Source organism: Pipra filicauda, unplaced genomic scaffold (assembly GCF_003945595.2).
Source record: "Pipra filicauda isolate LSUMZ 115617 unplaced genomic scaffold, ASM394559v2 scaffold346_size766342_pilon, whole genome shotgun sequence".
NCBI classification, from domain to species: Eukaryota; Metazoa; Chordata; class Aves; order Passeriformes; family Pipridae; genus Pipra; species Pipra filicauda.
Genome location: NW_024104472.1, coordinates 710,850 through 728,629, shown reverse-complemented (window position 1 = coordinate 728,629; position 17,780 = coordinate 710,850). Strand labels below are relative to the sequence as shown.

General features: G+C 39.6%; 1 protein-coding gene across 3 annotated transcripts in view; it reads right to left on the bottom strand.

The window, feature by feature from the left end:
* Positions 1-17,183, bottom strand: part of LOC113986989 (radixin) — a 44,808-nt gene extending 27,625 nt beyond the window's left edge. Inside the window, exons 1-3 of one of the 3 annotated variants that reach the window (XM_027719203.2) lie at positions 16,957-17,183; positions 8,772-8,843; positions 6-89 (exon numbers count right to left, since the gene is read on the bottom strand). In XM_027719203.2, coding sequence (XP_027575004.1) covers positions 6-89; positions 8,772-8,783 — 96 coding nt within the window. In that variant the 5' untranslated portion in view covers positions 8,784-8,843; positions 16,957-17,183. Of the gene's footprint in view, positions 1-5; positions 90-8,771; positions 8,844-16,524; positions 16,544-16,956 lie in introns of those variants that run through there. The other 2 variants (XM_039384307.1, XM_027719207.2) reach the window with 2 other exon arrangements.
* Positions 17,184-17,780: the final 597 nt, after the last annotated feature.

Here is a 17,780-nt window from a genome sequence, read left to right as displayed (position 1 = left end):
GTTACCTGATCAAAGAGCTGCTTGCCTGTTGTATTGGGCTGGATGGCAAATTCCAACTCTGCATCCATTGTGGTTACTCTGACATTGACCTACAGAAAATAAGGAAACATTTAAATAATACTGTCACAGTGTAATGCTTCTATATCCTGTGATAAGCCTGTAAGAAACAGCATATGGTAAGTAAATTCAACAATTTTAACAGTCTTGTGAACACACAGAACACAGCAGTTAGAAAAACAGAAAATTTGAATCTGAAAAAATCTCATCTTTTATTTACTATAAAAGCATATTCAGGATAGTATTTACCACTAGGTTTGAAGGTCAAACGAGAGAACAAAGTTCAAAATTAATTTAATGGGACAGCTGACATTACTGAACACTTGAAGAATGTTGGGACCTTCAGCTACTGGGCATTACCGTTCAGAGGGCTTCCCAAATGTGTGCAACAGTTTCTAGTAATATACCTATCATTTTAAGGTATGTATTCTTGGCAACATAAAAAGACAAGCAGCTTCCTGCTTGCCATTTCTAAAATCAAGCAGTTCGGCAGTGTTAAAGTATATAGGACTAGAGCTTTCACACCTCATGACAGAGTAATAGCAAAGTTTTCACCTGTAGTCAAACCACAGAAGTTAACTCCTCTTAATATTGATCCCCTTCCTTTCCCTTAATACAAGACTGAAGAAACGCCACCATTCAATGAACTGCTTCCTTCTCCTGAATGGGAGGAACGTTTTCCAGATGACTCCTGACAAACACTGTTTTTATTTGCTATAAAACAAGAAGTCAAATATTGCAGAAGATATCTGGAAGCCTACCTTACTTGGAAGTACAACAGTCTGTTTCAATTTCTCTGTAACTGGCATACACAGAAGTGAGAATTTTCATGAAATAGAACGAAGTACTAAATACACAGTACTGTCTTATCAGTGTTAGAATGGTCCTCTGTGCCTACTGCCAGGGTATCACATTTTATTTATCTTTAGTGCATAGCAATATAAAGTGTCAGAGGTCAAATATACTTCACTATAAATGCAAAAAAAACAAACTTGAGAAACTTATTTAAGGCACACAGATATATTCTCATTTCTCACTACTGTAAAAAAGGGAACTGGAATAAATTAGGACTTGTATTACCGGTTCTTACAGTACTTGATCTATGCATATGTGAACCATTTCCATTAACTATTTCCCTAATTTTGCCACCAGGTGGAATACTTTGAGAAGCGAGTGTGGGGAAAAGAAGACAAAACAGAACATGAAAGGTGTGAAAAAGAAAACTGGATAACAGTTTGTATTCATGATTAAGCTTGTTAACTCCTTCCTTTTAGTGTCTCGGTAAACAACTTTGGGCATGAGGGGGACACACAAGACAAGAGTAGTAGGAGTCTGGGGACCTCTAGGTTATAGACCTGCAAACAAAGACGATAAAAGGGGCTCAGCAAACTTTTTTGTGTGTGCAAACACGGATAAGGAGTAAGAGTTTGAAGGCTTTGGAGTAACTGATAGTAAAGTTTTATTGCCAAAAAAAATTAGAGGGTGTATGTCAGGAAGAGGGAAAAAGATGGTTTTTGTAGATTGCCTCACTCTGCCCATTTCAAGAGCAGAAAAAAAAAAATCCTTACAGAACAGAATAACTCATTTTAAGTGGCAGGTCTAACTCCCTGCCAGTTGCACTATTTTCAGTGTGAGGGACTGCCCCTTAATTACAAGAACTTAATTTTTCTAAATCAGTTTTTCAATTTAAAAAATTAAGCCTGTTTCAGGGCAGCTACAAGTAAGCAAGTTACAAAGAATAAGGCCAAAAAGTAACTTTACTAAATGCCAAAGAGCCCTGTTATATAACAGCACCATTGCCAAAATAAGAAGCATCACAGGAGATCTACAAAGCACAGCAAGTTCAACTAATTGCAGCAGTAGGCAGCAGAAACTTCTTATATAAATATCCTTATAACAAGTGTCATCTTCTACAAATGCAGGAATTACTACCTGAGTTTATCCTTCACAAGAACTAAAATACTCAAACAATAAAATAATAGATCTAATACAGAGGCAAACTCTGTAGATTCTGTTCACTTCGGGATGTTACTGCCTCAAAAAATCTGAGTGCTCTAAGAGAACACAGTTTCTACACCTGCAATAGGTACAAATATACATTAGGACTACCTGGCCACTTACACACATTACAGTAACTGCTTAAGTCTTTAGCAGTTCTGTTTTTCTTTGAACTTCCAATTAACAGATCGCCTAATTAATATTTAATAATTTGGTAATTAACAATAATTAACAATTAATTTAATAATTAATATTCACACTTTCGGTTCTAACAAGAAAGACAAATTAAACGATGGCAACATTAAAATGTGATATGAATTATTTAAGAAGAGAGGAATTTAACACTACACTTGATTGTTTTCCTTCTGAAGGCATTTGGACCGACTTAGATTTCTGGCATACAAATACCACGGTTTTACAACCTTGTAACATTGTTTCACAGTCTCAGTTATTTCTGGGCATGGAAAATAAGAAGGTTACTTTTGTCAAAACCTGTGACTGAGCCCCAAGGGTTTACTTATCTAATTCAAACCTTGATTACACAGCACCCTCTCAACAAAAATCAAATCTCTGGTCAGCTGCATGTCTGTAAAATGAAGCTAATGAACTGCATTAACAGGAGTCATGGGAGGAGTTTCCACATTAGAAATAAGGCAGGGAATTGAGAAAACACAGGTAAGAAGACCTAGGAAGCAATGGATTGTCACTCATATAACCTGCTGTTGGTACCCAGCTACTTGGAAGCAATTCTCTTTATGTGACATTGGTGTCAGGGGGAAATTATGTGAACCACAAATTATGAAGACAGGCACTAATCTGAACCAACCTTACCACAAACACAGGAACCGGAAGGAGTTCTTGTAATGGTGACAAGGGATATGTGTAAAGGTTTCCTGTAGCAAGCATTGGGAGGCTACCACTACTCATACCACAAGATCCACTCAACTCCTGCTTTTTGAACTTGCTCTCACCAGGATCGCACATCTTTTTAACAGATTGTGACAGTTCTCTTCTTTACCCTACAGAATCACAGAATAGCTTGGGTTGGAAGGGACCTTTAAAGGCCATCTAGTTAGCAGCAACATCTTCAACTGCATCAGCTTGCTCAGAGCCCCATCCAACCTGATCTTTAATGTTTCCAGGGATGAGGCATCTGCCACCTCTCTGGGCAACTGTTCCAGTGTTTCACCTCCCCCATCATGAAAAATTTCTCCCTTATATATAGTCTGAATATACATCCTTTAAGTTTAAAACCACTACCACCCTTGTCCTATTGCAACAGGCCCTGCTAAAAAGTTTGTCCCCACCTTTCTTATAAGCCCCCTTTAAGTACTGAAAGGCCACAATAAGGTCTCCCTGCAGGCTTCTTTTCTCCAGGCTGAACAACCCTAACTCTCAGCCTTTCCTCATAGGAGAGATGCTCCATTACAACAACCATTTTTGTGATCCTCCTCTGGACCTACTTCAACAGCACCATGTCTTTCTTGTGCTGGGAATCCCAGAGCTGCACACAGCACTCCAGATGGGGTCTCACCAGAGCAGAGTAGAGGAGCAAAATCCCCTCCCTTGACCTTCTGGCCACGCCGCTTTTGATGCGGCCCAGGATACAACCGGCTTTCTGGGTTGCAACCGCACATTGCTGGGTCATGTCCAGTCTCTGATCCACCAGCACCCCCAAGTGCTTCTCACCAGGGTTGCCCTCAATCCCTTCGTCCTCCAGCCTGTATTCATACCAGGGGTTGCCCCAACCCAGGTACAGCACTTTGCACTTGGTCTTGTTGAACCTCCAAGTTCAACACTGGCCCACTTCTCAAGCTTGTTCAGGTCCTTGGCATCAGAACTACCAGTCTGAGTTTATCTGTATTTTACCAGACTTGCTTCAGAATGAATAAACACTGCTAAAGGAAAGGAAGAACATATACATAACTATGTACAGATGATTCTTTGGGAAGGGAACAACTGATGTTCTGACAACAAATATTCCTAATGGGTTATGAGGACATTTGCCATAGCTCATAAAATAGTGTTCATAAAAAACCCAATCTACAGCAAATTATCTACTAAGTAATTTATCAAAACCAATAAAGAGTATAGTCAATGAACATATCTGGAACAACAAACATCCATGTACACTTAATAAAAGCATGTATTTCATATGGGAATTATGGTTTTGTTGTATTCTTTCACTTTTAAGGACTTGAAAAAATATTATTACTCTTCCTTGTACTAACCCTCTACAATTTAATGGGATTTTATACCATCACCACACTAACCTTTAAACCTCTCCTCAAACACAGACCCAGTCCGTGGAACATGCACAAAAACTGACTATTAGCTCAATAATCTAATACTTTCTATTACTGTACTTCAGCCATAGATCGCAGATAGTAGTCATGGCACTTCAGCTTTTATCAGGAAGTCCAAAACTGAGTAGGTACCGATATTCAGTAAGAAAGCCACTTAAAATAACATAAAAAATGTTTCCAAGGTTTTTGCTTTGGTTTAATAAATGCAATATAAATTAGTCATATGTAAAAGCCACAGAAACCAGTCCAATTCATATTCATAAGAAAACCACATATAGCAAAAAAAATTTGTTCAAAGAGTTTCCTCTCACTAGTTCAGCCAATTACTATTTCCAGTTTGCATATTAAATTATTTGTGTTAAGGAGTAGCAGTATATTAGTCCCACTGCTTTACAACACTGCACAAATATACACAGCATGCTCTCCATACCAACCTCAAAGCAGACATAGGAGGAGATGAAAGAAAAAACTTTATGAAGATAAGGTAAGGATTAAACAACATTAGGAACAGAAGGCTACAGAATAATGACAAACAGATTTTACTAACAGACAAATCAAAAGCAAGCAGTCCTCCAAGCTGACATCAGTTGTCTATTTATGCTACAGAAATAAATCATATATTCAAACCATAATTCAAATACTGCACTACACGGTCTCAAAGATTTTCCTGTAAAACACCACTCTTGTAAAAAAAATAATTTATATACTATTTCAACCACTTTACAAAAATCAACTTGATCTTGTAATTATTAATTCAAATTTTAAACCCCTATCTGATTCCAGATTCTGATATTTATGCCTTCTGAATACACAATATTGTAGAATGTTGAATAAGTCTAAAAAGGGATCCTTTTTAATCTTAGTAACTTTGACATCTGCCTCTGTTACTCCCCAGTGTAATGCTTTCTCTTTCATGCCTTGCATTCTTGTACAAAAGTGCTGCAAACTGCCACCAAAAACACAATAATTTAACTCCTCTTACACCATATAAATGCAACTAATATTTTAGTCAATTAAACATAATCTTCTCAGCCTATGAAATGATTAACAGTTATGTAACCCATGATGTCTAATTTTAGCTTCTATGTTTCTATTTTCGGTGAAGATCTGTGAAAATGGCATACAGCCGAAAAACATTTTCTATCTCTTCTTTTAGGAAGAAAGCACTGAAAACAAGTCAACAAATATTCTGTTCTTCAGCATGCAGAGAACTAAGCACACGGAGAACAGGCCTATAACAGCTCAAATTTTGATTACAGTTGCAAAGACCTAATCAAACAAAGAAGTCACCAATTTTTTTAAATGGATCACAACAGATGCCAAACGAAACAATTTCACACTGCTAGGTAGAACTGAGAATATTAAGTCTCAGAACTATTTGGTCTTAAAAGCAGAGGATATGCTGAGTTAAACAGCTTGAAAAGCTGGAAAGTCACTTTGTTACAAACACAGCCAAAGCGAACAAACAGACTTTTCTATGAAGCAGTCAAACGAGAAAATGTTTCAATAATGTATATTTTTCAGACACATTACCTAATAACTCAGGACAATATATTAAAGTCACTTTTACCCTTGCAAAACAGCCTTTTCACTCAAGCTATTTAACCTACCAGCCTCTGAGAGAGAAAATCCCAGACACATAAGAACAATGACCTTATACTACCATGTATAGTGTCGTTCACAGTGGCATGAAACTCACTTCAGACTGAGACTTCAAGGAAAAATTAAAGATTTTTGCTATAAAATTCAAATTCATCAAGACCTTTTATTGGTCTTCATTTACCTAATTTTGTTTGGAATACTACATAACTTTTCAAAATGAAAGCAAAAAAAGTGAAACCAACATCTATTTTATTGGTTTTTCTGTGATTTAGTGTGCATTGATTTCATTTAAACTGATCTATGGCTTAATTATTTGTTATTTGCATAACAAAAAAAAAATCATTCCAAAAACACAGGGAGAATTTACTGCACAGGTTACAAGACTACTAGACTTGTCTGAAAACTATCAATTGGATCATCAGAACAGAATCTGAAAAAAGAAAATCTAAATAGGTCACAGTAATACAGAAAAAGAGATAAAATAACACTGTCGAAAATCTCACCAGTTATGTTAACCAGGTTTTCTTAGTTCTTACCCACGATTATTTCATTAGTTTTCAGGTTAAAAGATTTCCAACAATAAACCTACAGAACACTGACAGTTTTCTTGCAACAGCTCTCAAAAATAAACAACAAGGAGTTAAAGCAAAAATAGTTTCCTGACTAGAAGTACATTTGGTTATTGTGGATTGTCTGTAAAGACAACTCCCAAGAGCTACAGTAAAATATCCACAGCAGGAGACCTTCTACAGTCCTGTACTATCTAATCCAAGCAGAACAGCAAGAACTCTTCAAAGAACAACGTCAGATTCCTTAAACATAACCAATGACTAGGCTCTTACAGTCTCCAAAGAAGGCAAAAAAAAAAACAATAAAAAAAAAAGGGGAGAGAGCTCTAAAGCATCTACCATTTAAGATGCACTGAGACCAAAATCTGAGGTAAAATCACTTAACCTTTGGCATGTGTGCTACCTCTTCATTCACTGATTACCAATTATAAGTACAGCAACCTGCAGTTTACAGAAAGACACTGAGAAATGTCATCAATTTATTTCCATTTTTAATGGCTCCTTTCACTTGGCTTCCTTCTAAGATCTCACATGCACCTACATGGTCAAAAGATATATGAGAACTCTTCATAAAAAGTCCCTCATAAAAGAAAAAAATTATCTTTGGCATGAGTCCAGCTTCTTTCCCAAGATCTGGTAATTTCCATTATTAGGGTGGATTGTGTGCTCTTTCAACACTCCTGCAATCTCAGTTCTAAGGATATTGCTTTCCTTGTGAACAACCCTAAAACTCTATTTCCTTCAATTTTCTCTGGTCCTTAAAATAGAGAGAACCCCGCCTGCCCAAATTTCACGGTTCTAGTCCCAGAATTTAAAAAGAAGTTACCTCATTCAGGCTTTTTTTTTTCTAGTCATCACTTCTGTGACTTCACGGCTCTATAGCTGCACGGAGCTGAAGGCCTCAGAAATCACATGAGCTCACAGTGACTTTTTGTCTCATTCTTAAAACACAGTTTTCTAGCTGAGAATCTCCATCAAAGGCACTACTCAATTCTCATAGCCAGCATTCGAACAGATCAGAAAACAGTATGCTGCTAATTCATTTTCCTGCCTTTTATAGTGCAGCCTTCCGTATGAAGTAGGCAACTTCAGCAAGTGCTATGATATTGTCCCTCATCCATTGTGGGGAAAGGAAGAAATTACAGAAACAACAAAGTATGGCCAGCTGGTCAGCAGACCAACCACAAAGCTCAGAACAGAACTTCTAGCCCTTGGACAGTCCCATGTTCACGTTATCCATCAAGCTGTACCAGTTCCAAATAATGGCAAATAATGCAATACAGACTATTAACATAGGTAATTTCTGATTAATAGCAAAAATCTTTTATACATCTACGTATAAATATGTATGCGGTAAACACGTGCACATAGACACATTTATTCTAGTAAAAGATCTGCCTGCTCCCAATCTACTACCAGAATGAAACATCAGTAAACAAAGAAAGCCTGAAGGCTATTACATAAACTAACTGAGTTGAGTAGAAAACAATCTGACAATTCGGTTCCCTTCCTCAATGTTTTGCTCACTGCACAGAAGAGGAAGAGACAACCAAAACTCATTTAACACATGGCAGATGAAATCCTAAGCAACCAGTACTACACTGACAGAAAAAGAATCAAACTGCTCAATAATTATCTCTTCAAAGACTTCTGTTTTCGTAATAATTCCAGAGGTTGGAGATTTTTTCCCCCTGGATAGAAAGCTGATGAACCCTTATCTCAGATGGACTGAGAGGAATAGGGGACCACAAACATTGCTTATTTCCTCCCTTCAAAACTTACTTTCTATGTGATCCCCTCTAACATGGTAAAACTACAATCTAACTTAGTGCAGACACTTCACACATGTTCTGTCTTCCCTTACCAAATCCTGCAGCAAACCCTTCCACTGATTCTCACAGACACTGAGTCAGGTTTAAATTATGCCTCCATTAACCACTGTATGTTAGCTCATCTCAAAGTCAACAATTCCTGAAAAGTCATTCCTCCTGCCAGCCAAATGGGTTGCAAGTACTGCTCCCATTTCCAGGTGTGTTCCCTGCAAACTTGCACCACAAAGCTCTCTTCACCTTTTTTCCACATGTTGGTACTAAACTATCTCAACTTCAATTGTGCATTATCAGATCTTATGAAAGCTAGAAAGAGCAGAGTCAAAACAAAAAAAAAACTGTTATAAGATCACCACTCTGAAATGTGAAAACCCTCTTAAATTTTAGATGGGTAAAAAACAGCTACTTACTGGTTTCGGCATTTTTCTTGTTTTCTGTAGTCTCCTGTCCACTTAAATCTTCTACAAACTCTTTGTCCCCTTCTGCCAAAAACAAAATAAGGGGTACGTTTTTAAATTAATCAAAACTGAGTTCATACATATCACAGCAAATAGTACACATTCCAAAACAAGTTAAAAAAGTGCTCTAGATGTACAAAATACACTTTTCAGAAGATGACAAATAAAAAGCTACTAAATTGGCCAGTACCAGAATTTACAGGTCTCCAAGCAGTAACATCCTTTTTATTTTCTGTAGAGCATTAATGCACTAATGTGCAACAGTTCCTCAAGGGCTAGAAATTCTTTTTAAAACTTCTTTTATCAGACATCATCTACTATTAAAAACCTCTAACACTATTTACAAGGAAGTAAAAAGTTTGAAACATCTTGAAGAAAAAGAAAAAACCTAACAATTTTAAAGCATCAAAACTGTATTTCATAAATCACCCATTTTTCTAAGCGAAGGAATGATACAGTCATTTTTCCAGAAATGAAAAGAAATGCAAGTACACCAACACAGTAAAAAAAGGAAAAAAATCTGCTCTGCTTGAAATAGAGCCTTTTTCTTTCTTTTTTTTAAGCAGAAAGGCTGTAAGTTATGTCCACGTAGTAATGAAAGTATTCACTATTGTGTTCTGTTCCAAAAAGTTTCTATGCCTTGAAAAAATATGCTATTGGTAGACAGCATTCTGCCTCCCTTTCAGTCCATTCTAACTCAAAAAACAAGCAGCTAGTCACCTCCTTGCATAAATTTAAGTACTAACACCTCCTTGCACATATTTACAGTAATGACTTCCATGAATCACACCTGTTGCTGGTTTGCAAAGAGCATCAAAGGCGGCACAGTGCCTTCAAAAATAATATAAACTGGAATTAAACTTACATTAAGAAAAATGAGTGAGACATACTACTCAGAATATATCTGAGATTTCATTATTATAATTCCATGGCTGCAACAGATGAATAAAATTTTCAGAATTGCTAAAAGAAAAAAAAAAAGGATAAAACCAGAACATTTAAGAGTAATCCAGTTATCAAAACCAAACTTTTGTATAAATGATCTTTCATTCATAAATAAAAATTAAAATAGGAAGTATTTTTATATATAAATTACCAAAAAAGTTAATTTTCCTTGCTTCTTGGCATTAAAAAATTACAGGATTACAGTAAATATTAGAAACATTTGCACAGCAAAGTAAGGTGCCTCAGCACTTCATTTTTTATTTCTTTTTCTAATCTGTAGAGATATGTTTGAAAAAAGGGACTGAAAAGAGAGATAAAGGATGGAAAGCGAATTTAAGAAGCATCAATGCTGTTGGCTGATAAAAGAAAATGAATGTTAAGATTAAGGATTACAGAAAAAGAAATCTAATGGCATAATTAAGCTACAGAGTAAAATTTTGTTTAACAAGAAATCAGTTTGAAAAACTTAAAACAGTATCTTTAAGTTATATTAATTATGATATAACTAATGCAGCCCAACTATAAAGGTATAATATTACATTTGTTTACAATAAACACAATTACATTCCAGTAGCTTTTTTTTTTGTTTAATTCCAGAAGGTATTCTAAAGAACTGGACAGTGTCAGTAATGTCCCAAACGCAGGCTCACTGCCCAATGTGCAGCACCAGTTTACACGCCGAGATGAGGTATCTCCATTTCTTTATTCTAGTCTGTGCAAAGCAGGGAGCTGGATGCTAACCCACAAAAGGCTGGCACCACAATCATCAAAACTTTACAACATTTATACATTGCAGCAGACAAAGGAATCAGGGTTTATTGGCTTCAAGCTACATAGCTCTTACTGATTAGCATTCTACCTTCTATTGGTTAAATGATTCTCTCTTCTCATGCCCATTAGTCCACGTGCTCAGTCACCCTCTTCTGTTGAGTTTGTGACTTGGTGGGCCCCGAATCCCGGCCGCAATCTCCGTCCTGCCAGAATTACCTTTTTCCCAGTTGGAGCTGATTCCTGCACAATTGCTGAGTTGGTTCTGTTAGTTTCTTCCTTATCTTGGGAGTTCTGCCAAATGTCCTTGTGGCTTGTGAATTCTGCATTCCCTGTGCCCACTATCAGTGGTACATCCTTCTCCCCAAGCTTTGTTAACCTTCCCCTGGATCTGAGACCATTGAAGCGTGTCAAGCCCTCAACCTTAACAAGGCAATTCTACCAAGTAATTTATCTTTCTAACACTGAGACATCAGCAGTAAGACTACTATTCCAAGATACTTTTAAATATATCCTTGAAAAATATGAATACGCATTTTCCTTGCCCTCTTTTTTTTTTAAATCACAAAAGCTTTCAGGGAGGGTAAAAAAAAAAAAAAAAATCAGGTGCTTACAACTCTGGCTTTTGATAAAAATTCAACAGCACGTTTCCATTTCACAGATTGCCTCCTCTTCTCCCCCCTTTCCCTAATGTACTCCTTGGAAAAATTCAAGGGAGTAATAAAAAGCAAAACAAGCCTAGCTCTTGTATCTGCTAAAGTTCACTTGGAATCCTTCACCTTTTTGACAGTAGAGGTTCATTACTTGAAAAACTGAAGGCAGATTGAAGCCCTAGAGTTATACTCAGTTAATTAACTATGCAAAAGCTAAATTAGATTCTCATCCACCATTTTGTAAGCATGCCAACTCAACAGTACCAAAAGGAATAGAAAGTAGCACACTATTTGTATGCGTCTTTAGTTACACTAGCATTGAAAAGAAGGGGTATGGTAAGATAACTGATAAGGAAGTCCAGTCTCCAGGAGAGGAAAGACAGCATATGGCACAAGACTGAGATCTCAAGAACATGTCTATCACTTTCTCCAATGGCTGTCATACCCTCATACATTTTTTTCATTACAAATTCTTCCATGAATATGTCCCAAATTTTTGCTTTGGGTTTTATCCAAAGCTGTTGTTATAATACTAGCAACAAACCATAAATTACTTATTTGAAAACATATTTTAAAACCTTAGGGTAATTTTTAAAATCAGAAACACAACTACAAAGTTTTATAGGTTAATTCTATGTCATCAAACCACAATTGGTAGACACGTTTGCATGCAAGAGAACAAAGCTATCAGTAAAAAGCAAAAATCCTCTTGTGCAAAACTCAATACAAATAAAGTCTCACTGTGAGCCCCACAGATTCACAGATCTTATGGGCCTGAGAAATTATCACAGTATATGAGCAACAGGGAAAAAAAAAAATCTGTGCAAAACAGATAGCAACCCAGGTATTTTTGTTGAAATGCTTGCTGCAGTATCTTTCAGTAGAGTAAAGAAAAAAAATCCCTATCATTTCTTTAAAACAAACAAAAGAAAATTAATAAATTTATAGCCAACTATGCTGAACTTGTTTCCATTTTATATATAATGCAAAAAACAGCCTGTGTCTATATGCTTTCATACTCAAAATGTTGTGCAATTTCAAAACATTCCAATCACACAAATACATTGCAACTATTATATGTATATAAAAATCAAGAAGTTTGCAGATCTTAAAACTGTGCAAAAATCAAAATCAAATAAGCACTGAATAAAACAAAAAGCACCCTATCTATCCCCGTTATTGGCACCAGCTAACATTAAAAACAAAACACATATAAGAAAAACATTTGACCAAAAGAAATCAAAAATCACAGCCAGGCAAAATATTGTGCATCTCCACTGTTATTACTGGAGTGGGAGTTCACTTTTGCTACTAATGCATTTCAGATAAATATATATTTAGCAGATGCAACCATATCAGTTTTACTTAATTTTTAACTTTGAAGCAACTATTTACCTGTAACGCTCATGTTAAATGGCATTGCAAATAGAGGGGAAAAAAACCCCAGTCAATTGGGATGAGAAATTATATTCCTTTCACCTGCAGGATTCCGAAACCAGCTTGTGACCTACTACACATCAAGGCTCATCTCACTTTGACATTTCAGTTCCTAAAGGTGCCTCTTCCAAGTCAGGATTAGCAGGGTTGTGACTTCGCAGACTTCCTACCGCTACAACACTGAAGACCTTCAACAACGTATGCACTAATCTGGACTCTGGACCAAAAAAAAACCAAAGTATCAGCAGGCTCCACATCACAAACAGATAAAAAAAAAATCATCCAGAACATCAAGAATTCTCTTGAAATAAAGAACTGTGATGTCAATTCATTTCACTACAAGGGAGTTAGGATTTTTAAATCAGTATCATCCATGTTTCCAGTTATGCCACAGAAGCCAACAAAAAAAGCAATTGTTAAAGATGACAAAGAAAGCTTTCTTCAGAAAATGATGGTGCACAAAATGCTTGATGCCAAAATTCTGTCAAATAATTTATGCAGCAGCTGTTTTCAAAAGAAACATTCATACACACAGCTATGGGTCTGAGGTCAGGTGAGGATGGGATAGAAGGCTTGAGCAGGATGCTTGGCTGGTGGAGAACCAGCACTTAAAAGCAGAGTCCCTATCTGACAGCTTAGGGCCTTCTCTCAGAAGCAATTCTCCCAGCAGCATCTCTCCTAAACTCAAGCAAAAGGTTCATCATCTGTTTTCCTGAATAGAGATGGCAGAGACCACAGAACTTTAGCCACAGCAATATAACTCATTTATTTACAGGAACTTATTTAAAATTAATATACTTTCACTTTGCAAAGTCTTATACCATTCCATTTTTTGCAGTACCTAAAGGTTTTAGATCTTTGGGGAGGCAGCAATAGGTAACTTAGAGGCCACTGTACCTGACTAACTGGTCTCAGATTTCTACAGAAACACCTTTCCACTCCATAGGAGTCTGTGAATGCCTGCAAGGCAATCATCTTTCACACTAACAGCTCCCTAATGACACACTTGCTGCAGTCCCATAAAGCAGTTCATTTGCCACAGACTTTACTTCTGCATACATCTTTTTCAGACGGACACAGAGATCGCCCACACAGTTGTCTGCAATATAAGCAAACCATGGGGGAACTAAAACAAGACATTTATCTCACAGAGAAAAAAAAAAGAGAAAAAAAAACCAAGAAAAATAAAAAGCTGAATTCTATACCTAATATGTAATAATTGAGATTTGACGAGTGCTAGATATCACATGCAGAGTTTTACATATCAACTTTTTTTTTCAGTACTGTATCTTTCCCTTCCTAAAACCACTATTTTCCCCAATCCTCCCTTCCCTGAAATACCCAAGATAGGCTTGCTGTACCTGAAAAATAACTGCAGTATAACTAGTACAACTGTTACACATTCAGCGTATTTACAGGAAAACACATTTTGAAGAGTGAGGTATTTCTTCTAAACTGGAGTTCCTGAGAACCTCAGAAGCACACTTGGCAGTTGCCAACACAGTAGTTCAACTAAAAGCAACACAGACCAGTCAAAGAATATTCATGCAATGCTTGCAGTTTTGCCAGTTAGTGAACTGGTACATTTTAGACATGCCATACAGTTTACATACAGTTAATATTTATTAAGTTTAATCTTATTTATTAAGTATTTAATGTATTATATATTTTATTATATATGTATTGTTTTATCATAATATTATATTATTTCACTCATTTAACCTATTTATTAAGTATTAATCTTCACTTCAAGTACCCGCAACTGCACTATTTGAAACAACCCTAAGATTCTGAAGAGTCCTACAATGACAAGATGGCCAATCTTACCACGTGTATCCCACGCACCAACAAAAATGGAAATTAAGAATGGAAACTGATGAAGTACTGTTGTTTCTAAGCAAAATAAGCCTTTCTCTAAAAATACTGTTAGCAAAGAAATACAACATAACTGAAATGCAGGGTATAATGCCATCTCAAGCCATATTTTCTGAATGACACTGTTGAGTCTCTTAGAACTAGTTCCATAACATAAAGGAAACTTATGAATGTGAACTGACCACTCACATCATTCTTCATATACAGTAACTAGAGTTATTAAATTGAAATGGTCTAGTGTAAAGATTATTAACTCCCTTTTTGGGCCAATTTATAAATGTCTAAAGCAGAAAGAAAAAAAATTTAATTCAAACTACACCCAAAAATTAGCCTACTGGTACAGTTAGCCCACTAATGCAGCTCTTCGTTGTTGAAAGGAAAGAGTTCACCTAGCCCCCCCCTCAGCTCTGGAGTAAACTCGCTGAGCATGCAAGATACACTGAGTGCTGCTTTAATGGGTCAGTATCTTTCAACAATCAGTACTTTCTTCAGAAGTTTGTATAAAGCTTTGTTTACATTTACAAACTTGAAAATCCTCCCTTTCCTCTACTCCCACAGACTCCTAATGCAATACAAAGCGATAGGACAGCTTTGATGTACTTAGCACATCCAACAGAAAGACATAATGCCTTAAACAACTTTCCTCTTCACCTCTGTCAACAGAAGTGCCCCTTCTCAAAAAGCAGAGCAAGACTGTTGAAGAAGAAAGGCCGTATACCTATCCTAGCAAAAGCTAAAGGAACTTTCTCTACAAGGAACTGCCTTCTAATGTCATAACCTCTACACTTTTTACCCCCCCCAATTTTGTTCCTTGTAGGTGGATCCATATCCTCACCCTCTTTACAGCTTCACCCAATGTTCTGTGAAAGTTTTTTTCTGGCAGTTCTACCACCATCAAGCACTGCAACACTCTCTAATGCAACGGCAGAAATAGTCAGACCAGAACTCTTTCTATCAACTCTACAAACACTTTTATACTTTTTTTTCAGTCAGCACTCAAGGAAAACTCTCTGGACAGCTCCTGACCTGTCACACCACGTCATTTTCCATGCATTTTCTAAAGCTGATCGTTATACTTTTGCTCTCCAGTCTCCCAACCTAATAGAAGAGCCGTGCCGCTTCAGGACAAAGCTTGGAAATATGCCACTGCCTTGCAATTCCCATTTGCTGGGATGTTGCTTATCTGGGAACATTGCACTGACTTGCAGTTTATTTTTCTCACAGTCCCTCTCACGCTAAATCAATAGATCAATAGAGGTAAGTCTTACAATCTAATAAACAGTTACTACTTGTCCCATCTTTAATGATTAAAAAACTACTCGATCACAGTAGCCATAACGCTGCTGCGCTCCATCCCCACGTCCTCCCTCGTGGCACACGCTGCCCACACCAAGGTGGCACGCGTTGCCCGGCAGCGCGGTGCCAACGCGCTATCTCAGAGCTGACAGCAGTAACGGCAGTTCCACAATCTCCTGAACGCGTCAGGGGCCGTGCACGCAGATGCATCCCCAAAACACTCCTGTGGCACAAACACAACGGCAGGCATCTCTGATGAAAGCAAAGCAGGAGTGAGACGCACGTCTGAAGCCTGACAGAAACCAGTCACAAAGGCAGAATTAATTAAAACTCAGAACTGCCACTCCCATGACTCAGTTTAAAAAACTGAACCTTTCTAAAAGCCTGTACCAAAAAGAGGAACATGAAATACTTGTCTAGGGCGTTACATAGACTGGAAAAGACAGCTTAATAGCACCTTACAACTGAAGTGATTAGTTGTGTTGGCATAGAGTCCAAAGAGGTTTTCTTTTTCCACGTTCAAATTAAGAAAACTGACAAAAGAGAAGCAAATTCCACCAAGCTGAAACTAAAACCTCTTATCTGCGCTAAACTTTAAGAGACAAAGTTAATTACAAATGCCTACGACTCGTACAACACATTAATCCATTCAAAAAACAATGCACAAAGGCTCATTCAGGGCCGCTGCACCCATTACGTCGGTCAGTACTTAAGGACTCTTAAAAACGCACATTTGTCGAAAACAATAGACAGCAACAGATGCTCCACAGCACTTGTTTATGAAGTAATTCCTTATTATTCCCCCGCACCGCCGCAGTCAGCTGGCCCGACCCGGCTGCCACATGTCTCCTCCGGTGTAACCTCCGCGCCGCGCCGCGCCGCCCGGGGACATCAATAATGCACGGGGGCTGCGCGGGCACGCGGGGCGCGCTCCCGGCACAGCCGAGCGAGCTGGGGGTCGCCGCCCGCGCCCCCCTCTCGGGCGGAGGCGGCGGGCACTCCGCACACGGGCGGTGCGAAGCCGCGAACCTGCCGCTGCAACAAGTCGCCTGGTGCCCCTCCGCCCACCAAGAGCTCCTGCGGGCGGGCTCCCGCTCCCGCCCCCGCGCTGCCCGCCCGCGGCCCCGCCGGCAGCCGCCCGCGCCCCTCGCTCCCCACCTCACCTGGGGCTCCGCTCCCTCCGCGGCGCCGGGCGGAGCGGGTGGACGAGCCCCCCGGGCAGGGTGCGTGGGGCGCGGCGCTCCCCGCTCCTGGCGGGGCAGTGTGTCCCCCCCCGCCGCCCCCTCACAGCGGGGCAGGAGGCGCTGCGGGGCCGCCCCGCGCTGTTCGGCGGGGCCGGGGCGCGGAGCGCGGCGGGCACTGTGACAGCTCCGCAATATGGCGGCGACCGCCGCCGTTCGGATTTTCCCCCCTATCAGATGTGGCTCCTGCGCCCGCACTGCGCACGCGTGGCGCGGCCGGGCATGCGCGGCGGGCGGCACGAAGCCGGCTGCCCGGAGGGGCGCGGGGGTGGCGGCCGTGAGGGGCTCCCGTGCGGGACGGGGAGGGACGCGGGCCGGGGAGGGACGCGGGCCGCGCCTTCTGTGTCGGGCATGGTGAGGGCGGGACAGGGAGCTCCCGTGAGGAGACATCAGCGAGCGCCCACCCTGTGAGGCGGCGGTTCTTCCGCACCGGAACTGCGGCGCTCGGTGGGAGCCGGTGCTCGGGGACCCCGCAGAACCCGCGCCGAGCGCAGCCCCTGGCCGTGTGATGTGTGTGCCTGTGCCCGCTGCTCCAGCGGCACAGCTGCCCCCTGGAAACTCTCTGCTCGCCTGAGTGAGGAGGGGGTGAGAAGAAGGGGCTCTCCCGTTAACGCAGCCGGGCGGCGGGAAAAGAAACGTCGGTGAAGCCGAGTCAGGGAGGAGGCAGTCGGCAGCGTGGGTGTTTCCCGTCCGAAGCCCGCCAGAAATAGTGCCGCCTTTTTGGCAGCGTTCGCTCAGGGGGCGCG